General features: G+C 27.8%; 1 protein-coding gene across 1 annotated transcript in view; it reads left to right on the top strand.

Moving 5' to 3' along the window:
- LOC121120523 (uncharacterized) overlaps positions 1-24723 on the top strand; it is a 222038-nt gene that overhangs the window by 141546 nt on the left and 55769 nt on the right. Inside the window, exons 5-7 of the mRNA XM_040715404.2 lie at positions 14166-14365; positions 15333-15499; positions 17177-17300. Of these exons, the coding sequence (XP_040571338.2) occupies positions 14166-14365; positions 15333-15499; positions 17177-17300 (491 nt within the window). The remainder of the gene's footprint in view (positions 1-14165; positions 14366-15332; positions 15500-17176; positions 17301-24723) is intronic.

Genomic DNA, 24723 nt, shown 5'->3' with positions numbered 1-24723 from the left:
GCCCCCCCCCTCTACAGCCCTACACAAAAACTACCAACTAATTAAGAACCCATTAACCGTATGACGTCATTAAATGTCCTTCTTCAAAGTGGGGATGATATGACCTGGGTTGAATTCTTCACGGAATGAATTTACTGGTAACGAAATAACTAGGAATGAAAAGACAGGGAATTAATTTACTGGAAATGAAATTAACGGTCACGCTCCAGAAGACAAACCTACTACACCTTGAACTATACGAGGGTAGTCTGAAAAGTTTCAAAGCTCAACATGAATATAAGCTAGTAACATCTATTTAGCATCTGTTGATAGTTACTCACCAAAGTTTTAGCCATTTTGAACGCCCAGAAGGTTATACAACAGCCGTTTGAGTGAGTTCATGTGAGTGTTTTTTTCTCCACTTCAGCAGTTGCCATGACGAAAATACAGGAATTATTCTTCGTTGATTTTTGTGATTTCGTCATCCATTTGAACTACTTGACAAGTGTCCTTACTCACCAGACCTAGCCCCAAAAAACTACTTTTTTTTCCTTCACCTAAAAATTCTGCTTGGAGGACAAAGATTTTTGTGAAATGAAGAGACGATCACCTTAGTGAACAATTATTGTGCTGAAAAAAATGTTAATTACTATTTGGTCGGATTACAAAGATAGGAGCATCGCTAGAAAAAAAAAAGTGTGGAGTTACCAGGAAGGAGACTATGTTGAAAAATAAAATAAAATTTCAGAAATTATGTCTTGTATCTTTGTTAAATCGGAAACTTTTCAGTCTACCTTCGTATAGGATACATTCAGCTTCCTAAGATTAAGATAACTTAAAAAACCACTTATTTTCAAGAAACACTAAATTTTGATCACGAAAAGTTTTCAGATACAAAATTTGCTTGGATTATTGTGCTTACCTCTGTAGATCTAGAAGTCATAAAAAATCTCGCTGAATAATCATATTATGCAAGTGGAATGAAAGTTTCTGTATTTTTATTAAAACTTATGCATAACAAACTTTTGAAAAATTATTTTTAATGAAAATTTTGAAAAATTATTTTTAATGAAAATTTTGAAAAATTATTTTTAATGAAAATTTTGAAAAATTATTTTTAATGAAAATTTTGAAAATTTGTAACTACATATACAGGCACTAGAGATAGTACTGTAAGGAGTTGGACTGCGGTTCGGTTCGTTACGTTTATATAATCACATATTAGACACTTTGATTTTATACAATTTTTTTTTTTTTTTTTTATGAACAGATTTATAAAATTTTAATCCAAAAGCACCCTTTGATATTATAAATAATATATGTACTTGGGTATACAAAAAGAGATAATTACTTACAATATTATAGAATGTATCCTAGTTGACGAAAACCCAGAGGTATGGTGGGGGGATAATTTACATAAATTTGCCAATATTTTGTAAAGCAGGTACATTTTTATCAAGTAAAATAATTTTTGAGCAGCTAGATACTTCGATAGCTAATAAGTATTGTTTCTTTCCAATAAATGCAGATAACCTCACCTTTTTGAAATAAAAAGTTATGTAAATTTTTGAATAATAATATTATATTATTTAATATTGTTATTTATAATATGACCTTTGTTTTTTTTTTAACATATTTAGGAATAATATTAGATTAGATTATATCAGATAAAAATATATTATGAAGTTAGTAATACCAATGTTCATTGATGACAATGAATCTGAAAATTGTTATTTTTAATATCCCAAACTTCGAGTTTAAAATCCACAATAGTATGAGTTTTAAATGAACACTTGAATAAAAATAAAGATAACTTTCCAAACGTCGAATAACAATAATATTTTTTGAATATATATTTAGGAATATTTTTCTCATGTCTTCTGTTGTGATAAATAATTAATGTTAAGTGTTCAATAACAGGGATAAAATAATTACCATTCTATAAAAATCTCTGTATAATTCATTATAAACTATGTCTTAAAACTTATAAAAGGAGGGAAGATGAGGAAGGGGGCCTTTTAATACAAACAAATAATGTGTTTTATTAAGATTCTTCTAAATTATTATGACTAACAAGAGGGGTTTGTAATGTGTTATTGAATGGTCATTACATAAATCTCTTTTTATGTTATAAGATGAATCAATAAGGAAAACCAAATATGAAAAAGGATGGTTACGACTCAAAGGCATTTTTTTTTGTAGCTTTAAAGAATGTGTTTTTTTTCAAAATGTACAGGGTGCAATTCCTTAATTTGAAATTCGCACATTTTTGAACACTAATAAATCAACGAATAATAACACCGGAGAGCTAGAGCATTGATACCTTCAGATTTTATATTATATAAGAATCCTGAATTTGTGCTGATGTAATGGTGCTTTTGGATCTTTATTGACACATAATAATAATTAAAGCGAATCAAATTAAAGCTCAACAAAACATCTACAAAAAATTTTATCACGACTATACCTATATAAATTGATACGTGTGCGGAAAATGCTTGAGAGAAAATTTCCAGTGGAGGATTGCCCTTGAGGATAATTCCCAGTAAAGAAAATTACCCAGTAGAAAATTGCCCATTTTTTGTTCAAAACCTCATGATAAATAATAACACAGTATAAATTCACTTCATATTATTGAGGACAAATACATATATTAACATATTTTTTTATCCATCCCTTAAGAGAGTATCTTCAAGTTTGAGTAATATTATTACAAAATAGAAGAGGAAGGAGGTAAAATAAATAGCTTAGGGTCTCTTACGAAATTGGTTGAATTCTATCCATCCTCGGATTGGCAGGGATCCCAGGGGTAGTTTGGGATATATCAAAACCACCACCGATTCATCCCAGGAACCCCTCTAACACCACAATCTAGTTCAAAGCTCTCGGATTTGCCAGGGTACCAGGGGTAGTGTGGGATAGTTAAAACAACCGCCAACGTACATTCAAGAAACCCTTCTAATATCAAAAAATAGTTACAAGCCCTCGGTTTGCACAGGGTACTTGAGGGTTCCCATTACAAAATTAAAGAAAAATTTTTTATTGAAAGGACCATTGAGATACAAATAATGTTATTTGCATATAACGTAGTATCCATAAGAAAAAAAGAGTGAAATGGCATAAAAACACAGACAAAATGCGGTTTTCTAATTGCAAAGCGAGGATTTAAACTATTTTTTGGGTATTACAGAGGTCCTTTAGATGTATGTGATGCATTGGCGGTGGTTTTAAAGGATCCAGTGGTATCCCCAAGTATCCCACCAACCCCAGGGTTTTTAACTATTTTCTGGTATTAAAGGGGTTCCTTGGATTTATTTATGCATTGTCGGTTTTTTAGTAATCCCACACTAACCACGGCCAATCCGAGGGTAAAGGGTATTCAACCATATTTTAAGAGGCACTAACATTTTTATTCTCCACCTCCCTCCTGACCCATCCTCTCAATTAATGTCTTAGATGATGGGATTGAATATAAAAATTTGCAAAGAAATTTTACTGTAATAATATTACTCATATTTGAAGGTACTCCCTTGGGGAATAGAACAAACAAATACGTTTAGATATTTGTCATGAATATTAAGAAAATTTATACTGTGTTATTATTCATCATGAAATATAAACAATATACGGGCAATTCTCCTTACTGACAATTTTCCTCCCTGGCAATTTTTTTCCAGGTTAATCTTCCACTGGCAATTTTGCCCAGGGTAGTTTTCCTAGTACAAAAACGAAAGAATAAAAAATTTATTGTTGCTTCAAAAAATGTCGAAGACTTTAAGAAACAAACTGTATTAAATATAATTTCCATACTTCTTTTTTTCAGTTTCACGTTCAAAAATGGCCATTGATTTAAAATGACAAATAATTTATCATTGAAAAACATAAGTTAGATATTGAATATTGTCATGTTACGTAAAATGTTGATGAACGCTTTCTTAGAATTTAGTTAAAAAAAATTATAAATCTTTTATAACATCAATAATGGATCAATAATTATAATCAATTTTTGAATCATGTAAAGTTAAGCAAATACTTCTTTTGTTTCATCCAAGTTGTTAGTATACATTAGTGATGTCCGGATGGATTTTTAGAGTTTGCAAATCTTCCATCTTTTTAACTCTGTAACTTGACTCCAACTCAAATATTTTGTCTAATTTGATTACTCTAAATAATTTTGCAAAATTACATAGCACTTAAAAATTTCTTGCTCTACACCCTCTTCGAAAATATTATAAATCATTGTATTTTATAAAAATTAAAATGTGTACAAAATTACCCAAGAACCTTTACTTTCATATATTTATATAAGCTCTATGATAAAATTAACATATAAACTACACTTATATTTGAACGTTTTTAAATAAAACCTTACAGTTTATATAAAAACGTGGAACAGAAATGGTAGACCCTGCCATCCTTAACTGTCATGTTCAATTTTAGTTTAAAAAAAAGTCATCAAATCAAATTCAAGGGGTAAGTAAATGTGTGCAACATTCAATATGTTGCATACAACTGTGAAACAGATTGGATTTGACTGAGTTTATTGAGCTCAAGAGTAAAGCTGCTTTAGTGTTCCAAAGTTCACGAAAAAAACCACATTTTTGTTATAGCTGCGAGTTGAAAATTTAGAGTCTGGCTCGATCTATGGGTCTTGCTGGCTAAATACTAAACTACGTATCAGTAGTGTACATATATCGGAATTAATTATCTTAATATAATTACCACATTTATAAAATAGATAGGGTTTCTATTAAAAACATTTTCGTATCTAATTAAATTAAAAATTAGTTTGTTTTCAAGCTTGTATGTCATCACATGAATACATAATTGAATTTATTTAAAGAAATATATATACATGTAAGTTATTCTAAACGTATCGTATATTGTATAATAATTATTTTTATATTCATGCATTTCTTTTTAATAATAATTCCTGTAAAATGTATATAGACCATCTATGCCTTTTTTATATTGGTTAAAAATACATACAACATCTTATAAGTTAGATATGGAGCAATACCTTGTTATTCATTGTAATTTGTTCATGAAATATCATGGTGATATTCAGGGTCATGAGCAGTTATCAACGATAATCCATATTTTTGTAAATTACAATTAAGACTAGTCGAAGTATAAATATGCAATAAACTCATAGATTTTTCCATATCATTGCCAACTTAACCCATTCATAAGATAAGTCTACTTAAATTCCCAGGATCAATACTATTATTTTTATCAATAATCGATCATATTTTATCTTTATCTCACTGATAATACCTTGTTAAGTCAATATTGCCTTAGTTTACGAACGTACCATGTTTGTCGTACTAGTCACTATAGCTAAATATAGAATAAGTTTTTTGTTGTACCCAAGTAAACAATATTTCAATGTATTATTGTACCACAAATCGCAAATGGCATCTAAAACCTAAAATGAAAAAAAAACACACACTCACAAAAAATAAAGAAAATCACATTGATCGAAAAATAATCTATATTTGTTAATAATTTTGACATAGTTATCAGACAATGGTGTTCTAGTGGATTTGATTTTGTCTAAGATGCGCTGAACTTTTGTAATAATAAAATTAATATTTTTTTATTAATTCAGTAATAAAAAATGTAAAATATTTTGAAATTCGAATAAAAACAGATCTTAAGTTATCCTAGACATTTCATGTATCCTCACATTTAAAAAAAAATCCCTAGCCATTTACCTTCAATCCTTACGAAAGAAGCAAATTTTTTCTTCAATCGTCTTGTAATAAACATTAGTTTACGATATATTGACAAATTCTTGACTTAATTATTGTGATTTCAAAAATGTTGTTTGTGTATTTTTATAAATTATCTAGTTAATCTATGAATACGCAAGAAAAAAATGTAAGGAGTGCTTTTTTTATCTTGAACAATTTTTCTTTTTAATAATTTTTTTAGAAAAAATATTTTTTTAGTGTCCTAACTAAGGATTACCTGGCGTTGCCCGGGCTAAGGAAGTAGAGGGAAATCACAAATCACATAAAAATGGTCAACTTAATTGAGAAAATAAAAATAATATTTAGAAAATACTGCTATATACTACATAACTAATAACACTATCCAACAAAATCACACTTTATTTTATGGACAAGAACAGTAGTATATGCTCAGCTTAGTACAGTTTAATCCCCTAATTCCAAATATGACCTTATTTTTTCTCTAATAGCCTTGTGAACTTCTGAAAAAGCCATACACTTTTTGCTATTTTTAAGTTTCAAAGCTATTTTAGTCTCGGTGTTGAAGATAGGAATATATTTTAAAGCCGATTGTTAAAAATTTAGTAATTTTGAAAATGTATGCATGATACTCTTAACTCGAATTATCTTAGTTGAAAGTGGAAAATAAGTGCTTTTTATTCAAAGGTACATAGCTTCAAGACGAATGTATTCAACAAGTTTAAAAGTATTTCATTGGATAGCTGAAAGTATAAACTTTGATATAAAAAAAGAGTTTCTCTAAAAACGCTCAATATGGTTGTCAATTTGAGATAAGGCCAGAACAATATTTCAAGGAAAAAACTCATTTTTGAATTGATCTTATAATTAAAGTGCATAAGTATTCGTATGTCCAGCTAGAAGAGATAGAAACAAAGACAGGGAAGAAGAAATGAGATAGAAACAAAGAGAGAGAAAAATAAAAAGGAAAAAAGAAAATATATATTATAGAATTTGGTATAACATTAAGCCTCATGTCTCAAAATATAAATTATTTCAAGCTTCATGGACACAAAATGACTTGTAGCATACCTGTAGTGAGTGAGGGATTCCAAAACACTGACATTCAAGGGAGTCCTCATAGCAAATATTTTTTTTTTTATTTCTCTTAGTGTCTATCTCTTTTCTTCTTCTCCCTCTTTGTGTCTATCTCTTCTAGTTTGGGCATTTTTAATAATTTTTTTGGGAATAGATTTGGATGTAATAATAGTGGTTAGGAAATATTTTTTCTTTTTTCTTCGAAAAATTAGCAATTAGTACCAAGAAATGAAGAAGAAAGTTCCAAAAACGGACATTATTCAATTCTTTGGCTGTGCATAACATATTTTCTTTTTTACATAATAAAACACCATTTTAGGAGTAAATTGTGAATTTTAAGTATGTTTTTCTTAAATTTAGTACATATACATGTATACAGTGTAAACAGCCAATGAATTAAATAATGACACTTTTTGTTTATTTATATATAAATAAATATTTTTTTTTCATTTTTTCGAAATTTAATTTGTTCCCCAGAAAATTATTTACATATTTCATTGAAATAATGCAAATGTGTTCATTTGGCCCATATTTCTTTAAAAAAGCTTGTTTGGACAAAGTTAGTCTATCAACGCCACTCTAATAAACATGTTATAAATACCTATATATATTTTTTTTAAGTGTTAAATTTGTGAACAACACTACAAGCCTTTCAATAGATTGATCGTACAAATTGATAATAAATTTGTCTAATGCAATCATTTCTGTATCTTATGCATATACATAACATTTATTTTTCATAATATGTAAACAAGAAATATTATTTTCAAGTAGATATGTACATAGCTGGATCACCACCAATTCATGCAATAATTTCGATTTTGTTTGCTTATACAATTGTTATTTACATTTTGCAAAATACTTATGGAAATATTTTGCAATAAATTTACATATGAATTGAAATAAATCTAGTTATTGAGAACATGGGTTCAAATCCATCGATTTAAATATAATAATAATTTATAAGTGAAACATTTAGGAACAGAGATAATCGTACAATCCCAAAAATATAATATAATTAAAAATACAATAGTAAAGGAAATATTGGGAAATCGGCTTGGTCAATCACAGTAAAACTCTTATTCTCCAAATCAAATTCATTTATACGAAGTATACCAACGCAATTAAATAACTTTTTTCTATTAATCTTTTGCCTATCAAGTTGCCAATTTTATTAAGAGTATGGAACAAGAATCAAGTTAATATCAAGATTGTAAATTACTGGATGCACGGAAATAGTATGGTTTGATTGCACAAGTCCCTTATTTTTTTTCTTGGATTGAGATGAGGTGTTGCGTATTACTTTTACCTCACAAAGCATGAAAATAAACCTTTTTTCCTAAATTTTTGGTTTTGTATTCTATTGTATATAATTATATACTATAGATAACCCTTCATAGTTTTATATTTTAATGTAGGTATATTTTGTATACTGTATTTATAACGATTACTTCAATAAATGATCAATGTTTTTAATATATTTATATACATCTATCTTTCCTTGCATTATTTAAAGTCCATTTAGTGTTCGTATTAACCTTTCTGGGCAGAAGTATTGCTTTACAGGTCAGGGAATATATTCTTTGTTACTTCTACCAACGAATTGGAACGGAGGTTATATCTTTTCAATTTTTATTTTTTAGTCACTTGAATAATTGCAAAAGTTACGCATTGATTTAGATCAAACTTTGCACAAAGATTATATATGGTCACATTAAGAGATTATAAAATTTAAAAACGTAAAAATATATATGTTTTTTTTTTAAATACATAAGTCAATCTTATTTTAGACTGAGGTTTGTGCTCTAACGGGTGTCCATTTAAATTTAATTATTTTTTTTCACATTTTTATAGTTCTAAATTGTATATAAGCATAACACAATTTATTGTACTCCAGATTTATATTTCCAGGTTATTAACAGATATAATTGTTAGGTAATCAATTTATGGGATGAAGTATTGATCTGGTATTATAGAATTATATAAAATTATTATTATGAGATGTATTCTTCATTATTTAGAATATTTTATTTAATTAAAAAGCATATTTGTAAAATAATGTTTTAGTAAGAATGCATCATTTTCGAAGTTTTGACGTCCTATCCGGTTCGTCCTAAATCTAAAGAAGGCAATAAAATACAACATAAAATTTTTCCCATCTAAAAGTCCTTTGAAAATGACGTCACCTAGTGGCGCCCTCATCAATCATCCTTCACAAATTTTAATAAGAATAATTTTTACTTAATGGGACATAGAGAAAAATAACATGCAACTATTTTTGTGCACGGAGTATTATTGATGTTTTACAAAAAAAAATTAAATTTCTAAATTCTTGACTTTTAAATTAGTAATAATGCTGGAAAAATATCCCACTTAACAATTTGGACGTTTTAAATTACCAATGAATATATACCGTCCTATATAAGGTGGCCCATTGAAAGCTGAAACTTACTAATTCCCATGCAAGAGATCTAGAGATTTCATAACGGACTCTCCTGGGAGTTCTAAAAAAGTGGGTGGAATGAGCCTTCTGCGGGTAGAGAGGTTACGCTGACACCAGTAATGAAAGAAGCCTATCTCATCTGTTGTTAGTATTTTTAGTTCTTTTGAACTCTTTTTTGACACTTTAGGCCCCCCTAAAGCCTTGATGCCTATCCTCTCGATTACAACTTTTGGGTGCATGTCGAGAGGAAAACTAGTAGTTAAGAGCAGTTACAAACCTATGTTTTTATAGTATTAATTAATAAATATTATCTTGTCGAATTATAAAATTCTAAGTATTTAGATTTTAATGGAACTCTCGGTGTTAAGTACAAAGAGACAACTCTACATTTTTGTGTTGGAGTAGTTCACAGAAGCTCATGAGTTACAAAGGATAGAACTATACATAAAAGCTTTATTAAAACGTGAAACAATTTTAAGACTCTTTAAGATGAAGTAATGATCACTTGGACTCTTAAATCTTACGCAAAGGGTCGAATATTAAATAGGAAATAAAAAATTTGGATATATTTTTCACTTGTGTAATTCAATATAACGATTTTCTCTGTACTCGAGGGTATAAAAGCAAAATATTTATGGAGCTGTTTATATTTATAATATATGTATGAATGCATTTTAATTTAAAAATACAATTTGTTAAACGGAATTAATATATTTTTTAAAAATTCTAAAAAAAGTTTCAATGAATACATTTAGTAAAAGTTGTTATAAATAAAATAGGGTAAAAATAATTTTATCCTTAATCTTCTCTACATGAATAAATAAAGAAATACGAATTAAATATGTAAATCTTTAAATTGAAAATGAAATTTCATAAATTCACTTTAAAAGCCTGTGAATATATCATTCAGAGTTCTCATATGTATATTTATACATTTGTATAAGTTACAATCAACTATAAATTTTTTAATAAAATTTCTACCCATTCATATCGGCGTTATGCTGTTTTTATACTGTTGTTCCTTCGAATGATAAAGAGTGTAAAAAGTTGTAGAATAAGTTAATTTAAAACTTTTTTGAATGTTTTACAATCATAATTAGAATGGATTTGTATTCTTTTTTTAAACGGAAAAGCAAGTCTATATTTTAGACGATGAGAACAAATAAATTAAATTAAATTCACAAAGAAAACACTCGTCTTTTATAAGATATAGTTATTAAATCCATCTACAATGAGTATTGTCAAAAAAAGACAAACGAAACGAACAATAAGGGAAGGGAAAAATGAAAACCGGTAGACCCGGCTAGAGATCTGATAAGCAAATTACAAGGGGAGTGAATATAGCCGAAAAAGTAGATCTTGGAGGCAGTTCTGACAAATCATTGTTTCTATACATGAAACAAAGTATGGAGGCAAAAATGAGCGTTTAGGGAAATGTTGAATTAAGTTTGAGTAAATTCTCATTTTTTAGGACTTTAAATAAACATTTTTTGGATACTGAGAGTTGTGGGACAGGAGATTTATCTTTCAATACGACATCCACTAGCCTCAATGACAGGCATGATTTTAACCCTAAAGCTGGCGCACTCCTTCTTGACATTATGTTCAGAGTATTTTGTCCACTCCGAGTCAATTGCAGCTTAGTTTGAGTCCATATTTGGAGGAGGGGTCGCTTTGGTATTCTTCTTGATGACACTCCATCAGAAATAGTCGAGAGGGTTGAGGTCTGGAGAACTGGGTGGATTTTCTTGCACCTCCGGAGTCTCTTCTACTTTAACTTTTTGCTTAGGATTTTCCATGGTTTTCGGAAATAGGGATTGATGCCAATGGATATCCACCCTGATGGTTAGGTATCAACGCTGAGATCTTTGGCTAGACTCCTCATGCTGGTCTTTGAGTTCACTTCTACCTTGGCCATTAGGATGTAGAAGAAGGTCTCTGCTCTCTTCTTGCTTTAGGTACCACTTTCAGGAGACCTCTTGGTGCCCGAACTGGAATTTCTATCTTGTTGGATACGGCGGACTTTGCTGACATTGACGCCACAATTTATTTGTTCTTTTTTGTTGTTCTTCCTTGCGTATATAACATTTTTTTTCCTTTTTTTCTATCTGGTAAGCCTTTGTTTTAATAATACATAGTCTAAGGCGTAGAAGCACCTTCAACTGTCTGTCAACAAAATTCTCGAGTCTTGACTTCTTTATTATTCAGCCCATGTTCCGGGTAAAGTAAAATAGATTCATGAATCGTGTAAATATTAAGTCTGTTTTTAGGTGACCCCAAGTTCTTGGTGGGGAAACCACCATAACCCATAATTTTCTCTTTCACGATTTCCTCAGATATATATAGCATTTTTATGGTTTTACGTAATAAATGAATCCTTTGGTATAAGGAATCATGAATGACATTTACATATTGGATGTCATTTGATATTTAATAAAGGCATCGATGCCCCTCCCCCCCTCCCTCATCAACTTCATCGTATGTTCTAGTAAATAAACAGACACACAATAATTATTTTTTTAAACATATATTAAATTTTAAGAGAAATCAAAGGATAAGTATTTCAAATGCAATATTACATAAAATATGTAAAGCTTCGATATCTAGAGACAAGCCATATCAGAGACACTGTTTTCATGTAAAAAGTTGAAAAGTTGTTACGTATGCGGTGTAAATCTTTCATAATATATAAGAATCACTATATAAAAATGGCACAATCCTACAATCAATGGAAGGATGAAGATAAATTAAATATATTTTTCTTTCCTAAAATCTAACTGGTGAGTTATATAAATTTTTTCTTAGTATTTTGGGTATATTAGATAACTAACATCTTTTTTAAGAAAATAAAAACAAACTCTCATAACTAATTTGAAAATTAATCATAAAATATGAAGCTTTGCGTGCTTATTTTTGAAATATATTAAAGTTCCACTATTTTTAATGAATAGTTTGTTGTTTTCTAGTATTTATATAGTTAAAAATTTCCAAATTTATAGAATTTTTATATTTGTTAAACTGTTTAGTCGGAATTATCAAGAGAATTGCTTATTTATATTTTCAATAAGTATATTATTTATTTTGAAATATGAACCAAAAATACATAATGTCTATAAGCGACTTGATATTACCTAAAACAAAATTTATTTATTTATATTAAAGATGATATTTAATAATAGGAGTTTGACTTTATTTTTTGTAAATTGTCGATTGTCCTAAAATCGTCACGTATTGGTGTTCAGCTCACTTTAAAATACAAAAAAAATAATTATCCAAAAGTTGGGAGAAATGACAAAGTTGGCCAGCTACCCATTAATGTAGAGCCATTTTTTCTCTCTTTTTAGTGAAATGTCTCGGAGATGTAAAATAATTCGAATAATATCTTGTAGAATAGTATTAATAAACATACTTCAACATTAAAAAATAAAACTACAAAATAAAATGTAATTGACTATATATTGGTAAATAATATAGAGAGCTCTTTTTTCTCTTTCTTTTTCAAGGAAAGCTGTGAGATAAAATGACTATTTATACATATATATATATACATATGATATCTATATTAAAAAGTATCTTTACTATAATCACCAAAGCGGTTAAAAAAATGTTTATGGATTTGTCTAAATTATGTATATTCCAAGCGTTTTCTAATATTTTTTAATTAAAAATTCATTTCCTTACTTCAAAATTTGTTTCAAACATATTAATATACTTTTATATATATGGAATATACATTTTAATCAAATTAAGTTGAAATAATAATCCAATGATGTTCAATATACCTAACACAGAGGCTGAAAAGTTCCGGGTATGACACAGAAATGGCGCTATTTTTATCATTCACATTATTTTCAGTTAGTACCTACATTCAAAAGACAGCTCTTATAATTTCACAACGACCTGTTCCTTAATTTGTCAGTTATTGTGCTAGATTCGACACTACTTTTGTTATTTTAAAAACAATTGATCACAAAAGAAAATGGTGTTTTAATTCTACATTGCTTTTTGATTGGAAAAGTACTGTTTAATCTAAGCAATGTCTTGGAAGGTATTTATGGGGACTTCAGTCAATAAAATGAATCATAATAATTTTAAAAACAACAATTTTGAACAAAAAAAATAAGACGTATTTTCTTTGTTAAGCCGATACTTTTCAGCCCATGTATTACATTTGTGTTTCAATAAAATGTAAAACTTATCTTATAATTTTACATTTGAATGTATGTACCCATAATATATCTAATCTAATATTGAAGCTTAATGAAAATATGTTTCTATAGAACGTCTATTTGCAAGTGATCCTTCTCTTATTTTGAAGTACATATATGATATTAATATACGAGTACATGTCATATCTCAATATATGTAGACATTCTGTGTAAATATCAATATATCTGCTATTTTGATACTCATAAGAGATTTTTATAAGCACATTTTATTAAAAAAAAACTTATATTTATCACAGTTGTTAATTATTACATTTATATGTGAGATAAAAACTTGTCTAATATGACATGTTTCTTTAAAATATCATAACAATTTGTGAGCTTTATATTATACAAAAAGTATCGCCCTTGTTACAATTAGAAATCAAAAACTTTCAAAAAATGTTTTTTTATTCTTAGTATAACTAATTGCCATGATTTACGATAATTGAAGACAACATTATGCAAAATAAAAATATGCATAATTATGTACATTAGGCATATGCATGCAATTATACGAACGATAAGCAAAAAAAAAAATTAATTTACTGGAATTAATTTGTGTTCCTTAAGCGTTCATTTCTTGTCTCATAAAAGAATATACACACTTTTTTGCTCAAAAAATATATAATTTTAATAGGATGTAGCTCTTAATAATATATATTTTAAAAATTGTTAATGATATGATCAGATTATAAGATTATTTAAATATTTTATTGTTATTTTCATTATCTCTCTTTATTTCAGGCTCTGTTGATACTCTTTCCGTTAAAGAGGAAAGATATTACAAACCCTCTCCTTCCGCATTTCATAGAACTAAGGATCGTAGTTCATGGCTTATAAAGCCAGGATCATATTTCCTTCTTCCTTATCGACAAGCCTTCAAACAGGACTTTCCAAAGGATTTTACAATTTTCCTTACTCTTAAGCCTACAGAAGAGTCTGAAGTACGTAATCAATTATTTTTATTTTAAATATGAAAATGCTATACAACGGCTTATAATTAAAGAAATTCAAATGTATATCAAATTTTATTTCAATAAATTTTTAAAAATGATCAAATTCCAATGTAATTCTTTTTCAATACTAACATTAGTTTAAAGAAGTCATATCTCCTCATAAAATAGTCCAATACAAACTGATGAAGTATATTTTAAATATATAAAATTACAGAATATTGTAATTGGCTAAATTTTTCCATTTAAGCTTGTTTTGGAGTCGTAACTATATATTTGATCTCTTTGAACAATTTTTATAATTCAAATACAAAATAGATTCAATTTTAACATAATATGTGACTTAAAAAAGTATGTCAAAGTATAACTTCTCATTTTATAAAATTTTAAAGGGATGAAATTTAACATAGATATATTTCTTAATAACGAGAATAACTCCTCATTACCTTTGAAACTTTTGAATGGTTGTATAACAAGTATTTCTCAATATATAGAAAATATTTATTTTTGTATATTGATCAAATTACTCAAAAACAGCCAATGGCGAATAATAAAGAATAATTAATATTATTAATATTATATTTTCTGGATTCTGTATCGTTTTTCTGATAAAGATTGATGATGATTCTGCTAAAAGTGACTTTGCCAATCAAATCTATCATGATGTCTTTCAAGTAATAGAAAAGAAAACAATCTTACTTACCACCTTTTCCTCAGTTAAAAAATATAAATTAATTCATAGAGCTTGCCTCCAAAATGTTAAATGAAATAATTTAAAACTCTTGTACCAGCAAACTTTTTTTTGGCAAGTTGTTTCTAAATATAAAAACTAATTAAGGACTTTGACACGCTGCCAAGTGTTGTATTTAAATAAATAAATACTTACATATGTATATAATATTTTTTCCTTTATTAGTGGCTCCTATACCTCATTATCGTATTTTATATTTTACTATAGGGAATTATATTCAGTTTAAATGCTCGTAATTCAAGACAGGAATATATTTCATTGGAATTAAATGAAGGGGGTCACTTGGAATTGATCCATGCTCTTTCAAATGGAACCAAAATAATAGATATTCCAGCTCAAGTGGGGGATGGTAAATGGCATCAGATCTCCATAAGGTAAACATATCTTCTATAATTAAGTATCAGTATTTAAAAAACTAATACAGCTGTCTCAATGTAAAAAAAATAATTAAATCGGAACAAATCAACCATTAATTTTTTGTTTTTACTTAATTAAAAACCTATATATGTCTGTTTCGAAATTGATTTGCTGTTTTGAATTTTTATCTTTATAAATATTAAGTCAATCTTTGGTGAAGCAATGGTTAAGTAGAATTATGTCTTATTGCCCTATAGATCCTTCCCGATTGTCTGTATCGTTGTTGGTGGATTTTGTGGAGTATGAGATCATAGTTGTATTTTGTATCTTTGCCCAATACTCCACCAAGGTTCCAAAAGCAATGAAGCATAGTTCTAATTTGACACTTGTTCTATCAAAAATCGACATAATAACGCTTATAATGAGTGCTTGGTAGTTTAATTGTGTGTAAAACGTATTATTAAAATTATATATGTAATGTGAAATATATACTTTTGTAGTCAGACCTATGATACTAGACAATCATATGTAGATAACTATTTTCAACTAGAATAGTTTTCGATTATCATATTAAATAGTTAACCACTACCATTATAATTATATTTTGGAAATAGAGACCAAAAATTAAAATTGGCAGACAAATCAATATTCGTTTTTCATTAGTCATATTGAGATTAAGTTGTGTTTATCTTCTTCCGTTCCTCCATTTGAGAGAAATATATACTCAGATAAATATAAGTGAATTTTAAATAAACAGCGACTAAGAAAAGGTAAAAATTATCCAACTGTGTTTTATGTGTCAAAATTTATCTCACAGTTACACTTCAATAATATCTAAGATATTCTTGAAAGTTTTACCCATTTTGGACGCACAGTTCTTATTTAACTGTCGTTGGAGTTACTTGATGAAGGTGTTTTTGTGAGAGGAAAAAAACAAATGTTATTTTTTAAATTTATTATATAACTTAGTTTCTTTCTAACTCTACTCACTTGCCCTAGCAATGTTCTTATCTCTGTAACACATCATGTCTGTAACTTTGCTAGAAGAAGTATGTAGAGTTACATAGAGACTATGTTGAAAAGTTACATAAAAGTTTAGTTTTGTTTTTCCTACAAAAAATGAATGTAATTTTTTTATTAGGTATAATCCATTTCATTAACCTACAGCCTTTAATATATGTTCAATCAAAAGTAAAATAAATGTAAAAGTATTTTATTTAAATTATTAATCAATCAGTTAATCAATTTTTTTTTTTTTTTTTGAATAATTTATTATATAAAAAACAATTTTAATAGCTATCTATCGATATATTCATACATATAGGTTATATTTAAATCTAAGTAGTTATCTGTGAAGGGAAAAAATAAAACATATGCATACTAAATATTTACTTATATTTAATAGATACAGATACGACAGCTCATAATTTTCTTTATTAAGTTTATGATCAAATTATTTTTACTGATATACCCATATTATGCATTGGATTTATGATTTTATTTTTATGATACTTAGATTAAGTTTTTATAGCCAATACACGACAAATCCATATGGTTTTTAATATCTTTTAGAAGAAATCAAACATGTGAAAAGAAAAAAATCTATGCCGCTTTTTATGGTTTCATTGATTTGACATTTTTATAGTACTTTTTTTTACAACAGAAAAATAAATAAAAATATTCTACCATTGCAGCATTGAAGGTGGAAGCACAGTCCGAACTTATCTTGATTGTCATTGGATAACAACACAAATTCTTCATAAACATGCGTTGAATGTGCCTGCAGATACAGATCTCATTATTGGATATATGTTTCAGGTAATTACTTTATTTAAATTATTAAGATCAAGGGTAACAACAAAAAAATAGATTTTTGTTATTACTTAAACTCTATACTTCATGCGATAGTTAAATTCAATTTTCTTAAAGATAGGAAAATTATAACTTCCTTACAATTTTCATCCCTTCTCAAATCGATACAGTAGAAACTTTTTTAAAGCTTAATTTCATATGCATTGAAATATTAGTTAATATAAATGTTTTAGTTTTTTGGCATAAATCTTCAACCTCTATACCCTTTGTAGAAAATAAAAAGATATCTCATAAAATATACATTTTCATGAGACAAAATGTTATGACTTAAATTTTTTTGTGAATCACTTCAAAACCTATTTTCTTTCTTCCATTATTTATTATATTAACATCTTGATGTACAATATTATCTTTTTTCCCATTCTATCATAAAAACTAGTACTCTAAGTATTACCCAATATAACAACTCGAGATACCACAAAAAAAGAAAATGTGATGAGTTTCTAAGATGAAGGAGAGAAATGACGATTTAGATCCATAAAATATAATATAAATATTTTATGATAACAAATAGAAAATTAATGTCAAATGACACTTTTATTATGAATCATATGTCTTACATTTCTAGGAAGATGATTTATATTCAACATTAAAATACACACAAATGTTATGGCAAAGATAAGCCAAATCATTCATCAAAGAAATATGCCAATTAATCCTGTGTATGAATATGTTGTTCTATATAACAATTTTTTTATTTTTCTCACAAATATGTTTATCAATACTCCAAACTCTTTTCACAATTATTTATTATACATAATGTAAACCTTTTAGCCAATATGTGCTATGAAGTTATTTATTTATTTAATGTGTTTGTCCGGGAATCAGGCCGAAACTAGTGAATAGATTTTGCTGAAATATATTAAGTAGGTTTTTAAGGTTCCCTAAATTATTTCCGTAAAATTTATTTTGGCCTTCAAGACCATTTCCATGTTTAAATAGCATTTTTCTATCAATCATTTTTTAAATAACAAACAACTATTTCATATATAACAAAAAAAATTAAAAACTTAAAATTTTAAGAATGATAAATGCTGCATATTGGCATTTATCTTTGCATAGTTTTTAAAAAGGAGATTATAAGATTTAGAGAAGATAACAAAAAAGACAGAATAAGACAAAGGTTTTTTTACAATAGTATTAAAGATGAGCAAACGATAGTTCAACTTAAATATTTTTTCTTCTCTAAGCCTCATAATTTCCTTTTAAAATAATTCTGAATTAAGTATACTTTCTTAAAGTCCTGGGAAATGCATAGACAAATTACTTTGTCTCTTTATAAAAAAGGGCTCAAAGATACATACCAAAACCAATATACAGCTAGAATAACGCTTATAGTTTAAGGTCTTTATTTTTTGATATATATATTAAGTAGAATCATTTTTAATTAATTTTAATTTTTAATGTCCTGGGCAACGCTGGGCAAACCTACTCTAGTTACTATAAAAGAAAGTGCAAAAAATATATTAATACATATTGTATAAAATAAGAAATGTATCCCTTTCGATTTTGAGATGAGAAATTGTCAGAAACTACAAATGACGACTTCACCCACATTGAAGAAAATATGGATTTCCTAGAGAATCTTGGGCAACAATATCCTTCCTTCGGCATAGGTCACTAAAAAAAAGTAGTGTAATAGGTCTTTTAGAACGACAATGACCCAAAATATAGGACCATGTCAAGAAGTGAGTGACCCAAAACGAAATATATTAAGGTCATAAAGTGCCCTAGTCGGTCTCTACACCTCCATCCCATTCAATTAAAAAATTGGCAAGCGATCAAATACTTATGCCCTCCAATGTATGTTCTAATTTCTACATATTTGATTTTTTTAAATAATTTATATCATTCTTTGTTAATTTTCATACAAGACGCATTTTATAAATTGATTTGTTTTGCTATTGCAATTCGATTAAAAATCCTTAAAAATTCTATATTTTGTATTATTCAAACAATGTAAATAGTACAGCATTTTATAAAAAATAACTTTTTATTTCGTTTTTCTAGCATTGTGCCTAAAAAGATATAAAAAGAAACCTTTGGAGGTGAATTTAAACCGTTTTAGGAAATATAATCAAAAGGTTATTCTTTAAAAAATATTAGAACATCACAAAACTATTTAAAAAAAACAAAATTGTCACATAAATTACATTTCTGTTTAAATTAGCAGTTTAAAAAGCAAGTTTTTTTTCAAAATTAAGGTATTCAAACGACTTTTTACGGTGTTGTTTTTTAATTATTTCCTTTTATTGAGCAAATAAAATTTTATTTGACTATTTTGTTAAATTTGAAAATAATAATATGGTCAATTGCTTATTAGACTGTGAATATAACAAACATCTTAGTTAAAATATAATATTGTATTATTATTTTGTATAAAATATGTTTAATACAACTAAACTTTCCTAAATTTATATACATTTGAATATATTAAACAATGTTATACACGTGACCTTTAAAAAAAAAAATTGTAGTTAATTAAATATATTTATTTGAAAATTATAACTGATAATTATTCTAGAGTTACTAAATAATTAAATGCATTTCATAATATTCATATATAATCAAATACAACCATTAAAAAAAAATTGTGACATAAAAGTTAAACAGTAAATTTTAATCATTTCAATTATAATACTACATTAATTACAATTTCTTCATACTGGAATCATTAATGGCAGATTTGTTTTCATATATTAATTGAACTATTGCATTAAGTAAGGTTCGACTAGGATTTATGTATATCTTAATAATTCAGTATTTCCTTTTCCTCATTATCGTTACTGATTAAATAGAACAATTACAAAGTTGAATAATTAGTTTTTTAGAGCACTTTGTCCATTGAAACATATCGTTCCATTAGGATATTATTATTTTGGAGACGATCTTATTAGAGGCATACACAATTCAATTTCATTTAAAATATGTATGCTATAACAGAATTGAACATAAGAACAACGTTTTTATTATTTATTGATAATATATCTTCAATTTATGTTTAGCTCTCTATAATAGCATTATTTGATATTATCTTCAGGAATAATTATTTTGATTTTATTCCAATATCATTTCTTTTTTCTTCGGCAACATGCTGATTTCCACATATATAATCGTTATAATAATTATAAAAACCGTTTAATAGAATTTTATATAGATTTTTCAGGAGCTTTTACATAAAATTTACACTACCAAATATTTATATTTATACAAAATTGTTCAGAAATAACGCTTCTGTTTTTATACATTCATTCCGGCAAGACTATTTACATTTTAATAATGCACATATTGACTTTATTCTGCAGAAATAGCTGGTTGTGTCGTATTTTTCTTACCCATATCTTCAATAAAATGGTATATTTCTTAGTAGATACACTTTTTGACACTTATCTTACTTTTAAATAGACATAAAATTATTCCCACTCTAAGGCAGTCAAGTTTCCTGGAAAATGATAGAAAATTAAAAGTATAAACCCTTCTTATGCTTCCAAATTAAAAATAAAATTTCACATAAATTTACCCAAACTAAAAACATCAACCTTGAATTAAATATGAGTCCTTTTTTAGGAACTGACATTGAACGTAAAAGTTAAATTATGTCGAGTTTAATTATTTATGTGACAAGCTGTTACATTAATTTGTAGGAAGTAGATGGTTTAGTTTCCCTATAAAATACCAAGTGGCTCAATTTGATCCTTTTTTCACGTTTGATTGTTTGTCTTATTTCCCCTATTGGTCCAAAACAAGCATGATTTTGTGACTTTGTTTGTTCCTCTAGATATTAAATGAAACATTAGTTTTATTGCTCAATCTTATATTTTCCATACACAAAAAGACAAAAACACAGCACATAATATTAATGGACCATTTCAAACCTATAAACTTATTTGTAAAACTAATAACCTATTATAAAATGAGTTGCGTAATAGAAGTGTCCATACTTATAAAAAAAATTAAGGTGAACTAATTGACATTTTTGTTAAAATAAACTTCAAAAGTGAATTTCAATGTTTTTTTCCATGAGTAAGGATTTACAAACGGGGGAATGGAATATTTTATTATAACAGAATATACTTTTTCTTTTGGATATGAATCTGTAAGTTTATATATGTGTAATCGACTTAATATTATGAGTACTACTATGCTAAGGAAGGTACTTCGTAATAAAGCCAATTTTTTAAGGTGAAAGTTAAAAAAATGCTTAGGATAAGTGGCGTTCTAATTTAAATTTTCTGAAGCCAACCAATATCCCTCCTTTCAAAAAAAAATATACATATTTGATAGTGGAAAACTGCTTTTTTTTTTAAAGCTATATCTTGATTTTTCATATAATAAAAATTATTTTAAAAAAACACAACTTTTATATGGCTATGGAAATGCATTAGTAATTTTGGAATTTCCTATTTCGGGGTAACTGATGTTGGTTAGACCTTGTTTTTGATGGATCAGGTTAAGATTTGAATGTATCTATAAAAAGAAAAACATCGATGGAATTTTATTTCTCATAAAGTCCTATACACTTGATAAAAACAGAAGTAAAAAACAACTGACTACATGCAGATTTTTTACTCCCTGTTTCTTCCATGTAAGTAGTTTATGCCAATTAAAATTGTTATCCATATTGGTAGTACTTTTATTTTTTATCCAAAAAATTTATACCCAAGTTTGACTTTATATATAAAAATAAATCTTTATATATATCAGTAATTATATTACGTTGTAGATAATTGTAAGGCTAAGCTTCACTATATGATAAAGACTAGCAATGTTCATGCTGAAGAGTAAATAAATGGGTTGATTTTTTGTATATATACTCAACAAATAATAAAGTTACTTTTACTATTTTGGCATCAAACTTTCCACATATTTATTGGAAATGAATAATGATACAATTTCGACTAGGGAATTTGATTAAATTACATGCAACATATAGGAAGTACAAAAAGTTAAATGTAATAACATTTAGCCATATCAAAATTTGCTAATATTGTCGTAGTGAGTTTAAGTCATTGTTAAAACATTAAACAACCTTGTAAATATGTTACACAGGACTTAAATTCTAATAAGCCCTTTAATTTTGCATTTTGTTTCTAAGTCAATGATAATGTCTATTCAAAGCAAACTATAAAAAAATATTTAAATTGCATAAGTGCTCTGACTGACATATATTTATAAGGAAGTTATTTGTTGTTAACATAATGAAATTTCCCCATACATTTCTTTTAGTAATATCAAGGTTATTTCTGATGAAAAAAACATTGATTGAAGGCTTATAAATTTCAATATTTGATGAGTAATCGAATATTTTTTTTAAATCCTTTAATCTTTTAAAAATGTATAATTTTGGGTGAAACAATCTTCAAAATGAATAAATGTATATTTTCAAAAAGTAGTAATTTAATATTATTGTAATTTTGTACAGTTTAAAAAAAATGCAGTGTATGGCAGTGAAACGTGGACTCGAGAGATGGATTTAGAAATACATCATTGTTATTATATTTTCATATAATGGGTGCAAAAATAATGGTAACACAACATGAAGACAAAGTTTTTGCACAACATTTTTTTACTCAAAATTGCCACCTTCATTATCAATCACAGCCTTTAAAAGTTGCCTGAAGGTAAAGCAGGAGTTGATAACAAACTCCTCTCACATGTTGTCCCTTGCAGTCAACATTGGGATGTGAGGTCATGTCGTTTTTCCTCTCTAAAGTGCATATATAAAAATTCATTGGGTTCAAATCTGGTGAGGAAGGGGGGGGGGATATCTCTTTGGGCCAGAATCGGGCCATGTTATCTGAGCAGAACTTTTGACATTGGGTGGACGTGTGAGAGGGGACACCGTCCTGAGTCCACACGTAGTCACCCTCCTGATAGTTGGTCTTCAGTCATGGCAAGATGGTGTAGCTAACCATCTTATAGTAGGCCTCCTAGCCGATTTTCTGGGTAACCTTGAAAAAGAACAGAGGCATCTTCTTTGCATCATAGGCTGCAACGTTTAGGAGCATTTTTTGAGCCAGATATTTGGTTTGTTAAACCCCTTAGACTTTTCTTTTGTTTCCGTAAGCCAGCGGTCATTCCGGTGGTTGTGGAATTGATCAACTGTGAAAATCTTCTTGTATTAGAAAATTTCCACAATTGACCCATTTGCTTTATCCACGTGATGATTTTCTTGTACCTCCCAAGTTGTACTTTATGACCCTCCTAACGGTCCTAGGAGCCACTGAGAAGTAGTTGGCCATACCATCAATTGACTTAGTGAGATGTTCCTTTATATATTTCTCCAAACTTAAAAATGACTTCGTATCCTTTTTTAATTATGCCCTCCACTTCCTGATATCCTGGATAGGTTTTTTTAATTTTTTTTCTTTTAGTCAACTAAAAACCAGGCTGCTAGAACTCTTAACAAAGTCTGTAATCTTCATCACATCAACTCCAGCATCTCAGAAGTCTGAGATGCACTGCCTTTCTGCTTGTTCCTCGCTCGTGATGATGAGATTAATAAATGATTAGTTTAGTTTAATTATGTAAAAAGTAAGCTGGAAACAGAATATCAAAAAATAATTCCTTAACCTTTTCATAGTAATGAGAAAATAAACATTTATTAACAGTCCACGTTTTGATGCCCTATCCTGTATATTTGGACTGTACTGATTTAGGACTTACAATGTGTAGCTTGAGAATAATCGGTAATTAGCCAAAGTTTGCTGCTCATTATAAATAATTACAAAAATTGAGTTTATATAGTTTTAAGTTACTTAACTTCTATTGAAAACTAAGGCGTGGCTAGAGAGGTCGTTTTAATAAATGTATTGTTTCTTACAGAAAACTTAACTTCTAACTCTTTTTTATTATTATTACCAATTGAGGAACAAACTACATATCATTAAGAATAGTTACAACAAATTTTGAGAACATTGCATTTTAATTTATTAATAACAGATTTCTTTTTATTATTAAATCCAAAGAAATAACGGTCTGAAACATAGGCAAGCGTTGTATAGGTAGTGATGTAAATCGTGTGAATTTTTTAGCTGCCCTGTTTTTTTTTAATTGGTAATGTGAAGAATTAATTTTCTTTTCCTAAGACGTTGTCATTATTATTTAACTCCTGAGAAATGAGCATGCTTTCCTCAATAGATTCAATTATATTCAAAGCTTGATTGAACATTTGTTTGTGCTCATAAAAGACAGAGAGTAACACTGAGGGTTTGTTGGCGAGTTAAAATTGAAAGTTCTTATTGGCCTCATTGTAGAATTGGGGATCAACATCAGAGTAATTCATACCAATGTTCTTTTTTATTTATTTCTTAACCTCCTCCATTGTAACAGCTCATTGTACCTGAACATTCTTCAGATTGTCAGGGTT

This window comes from Lepeophtheirus salmonis, chromosome 6, assembly GCF_016086655.4.
Source record: "Lepeophtheirus salmonis chromosome 6, UVic_Lsal_1.4, whole genome shotgun sequence".
Taxonomy (NCBI): domain Eukaryota; kingdom Metazoa; phylum Arthropoda; class Copepoda; order Siphonostomatoida; family Caligidae; genus Lepeophtheirus; species Lepeophtheirus salmonis.
Note: the sequence above shows the minus strand (reverse complement) of the source record. Positions and strands in the feature narration are given on the sequence as shown.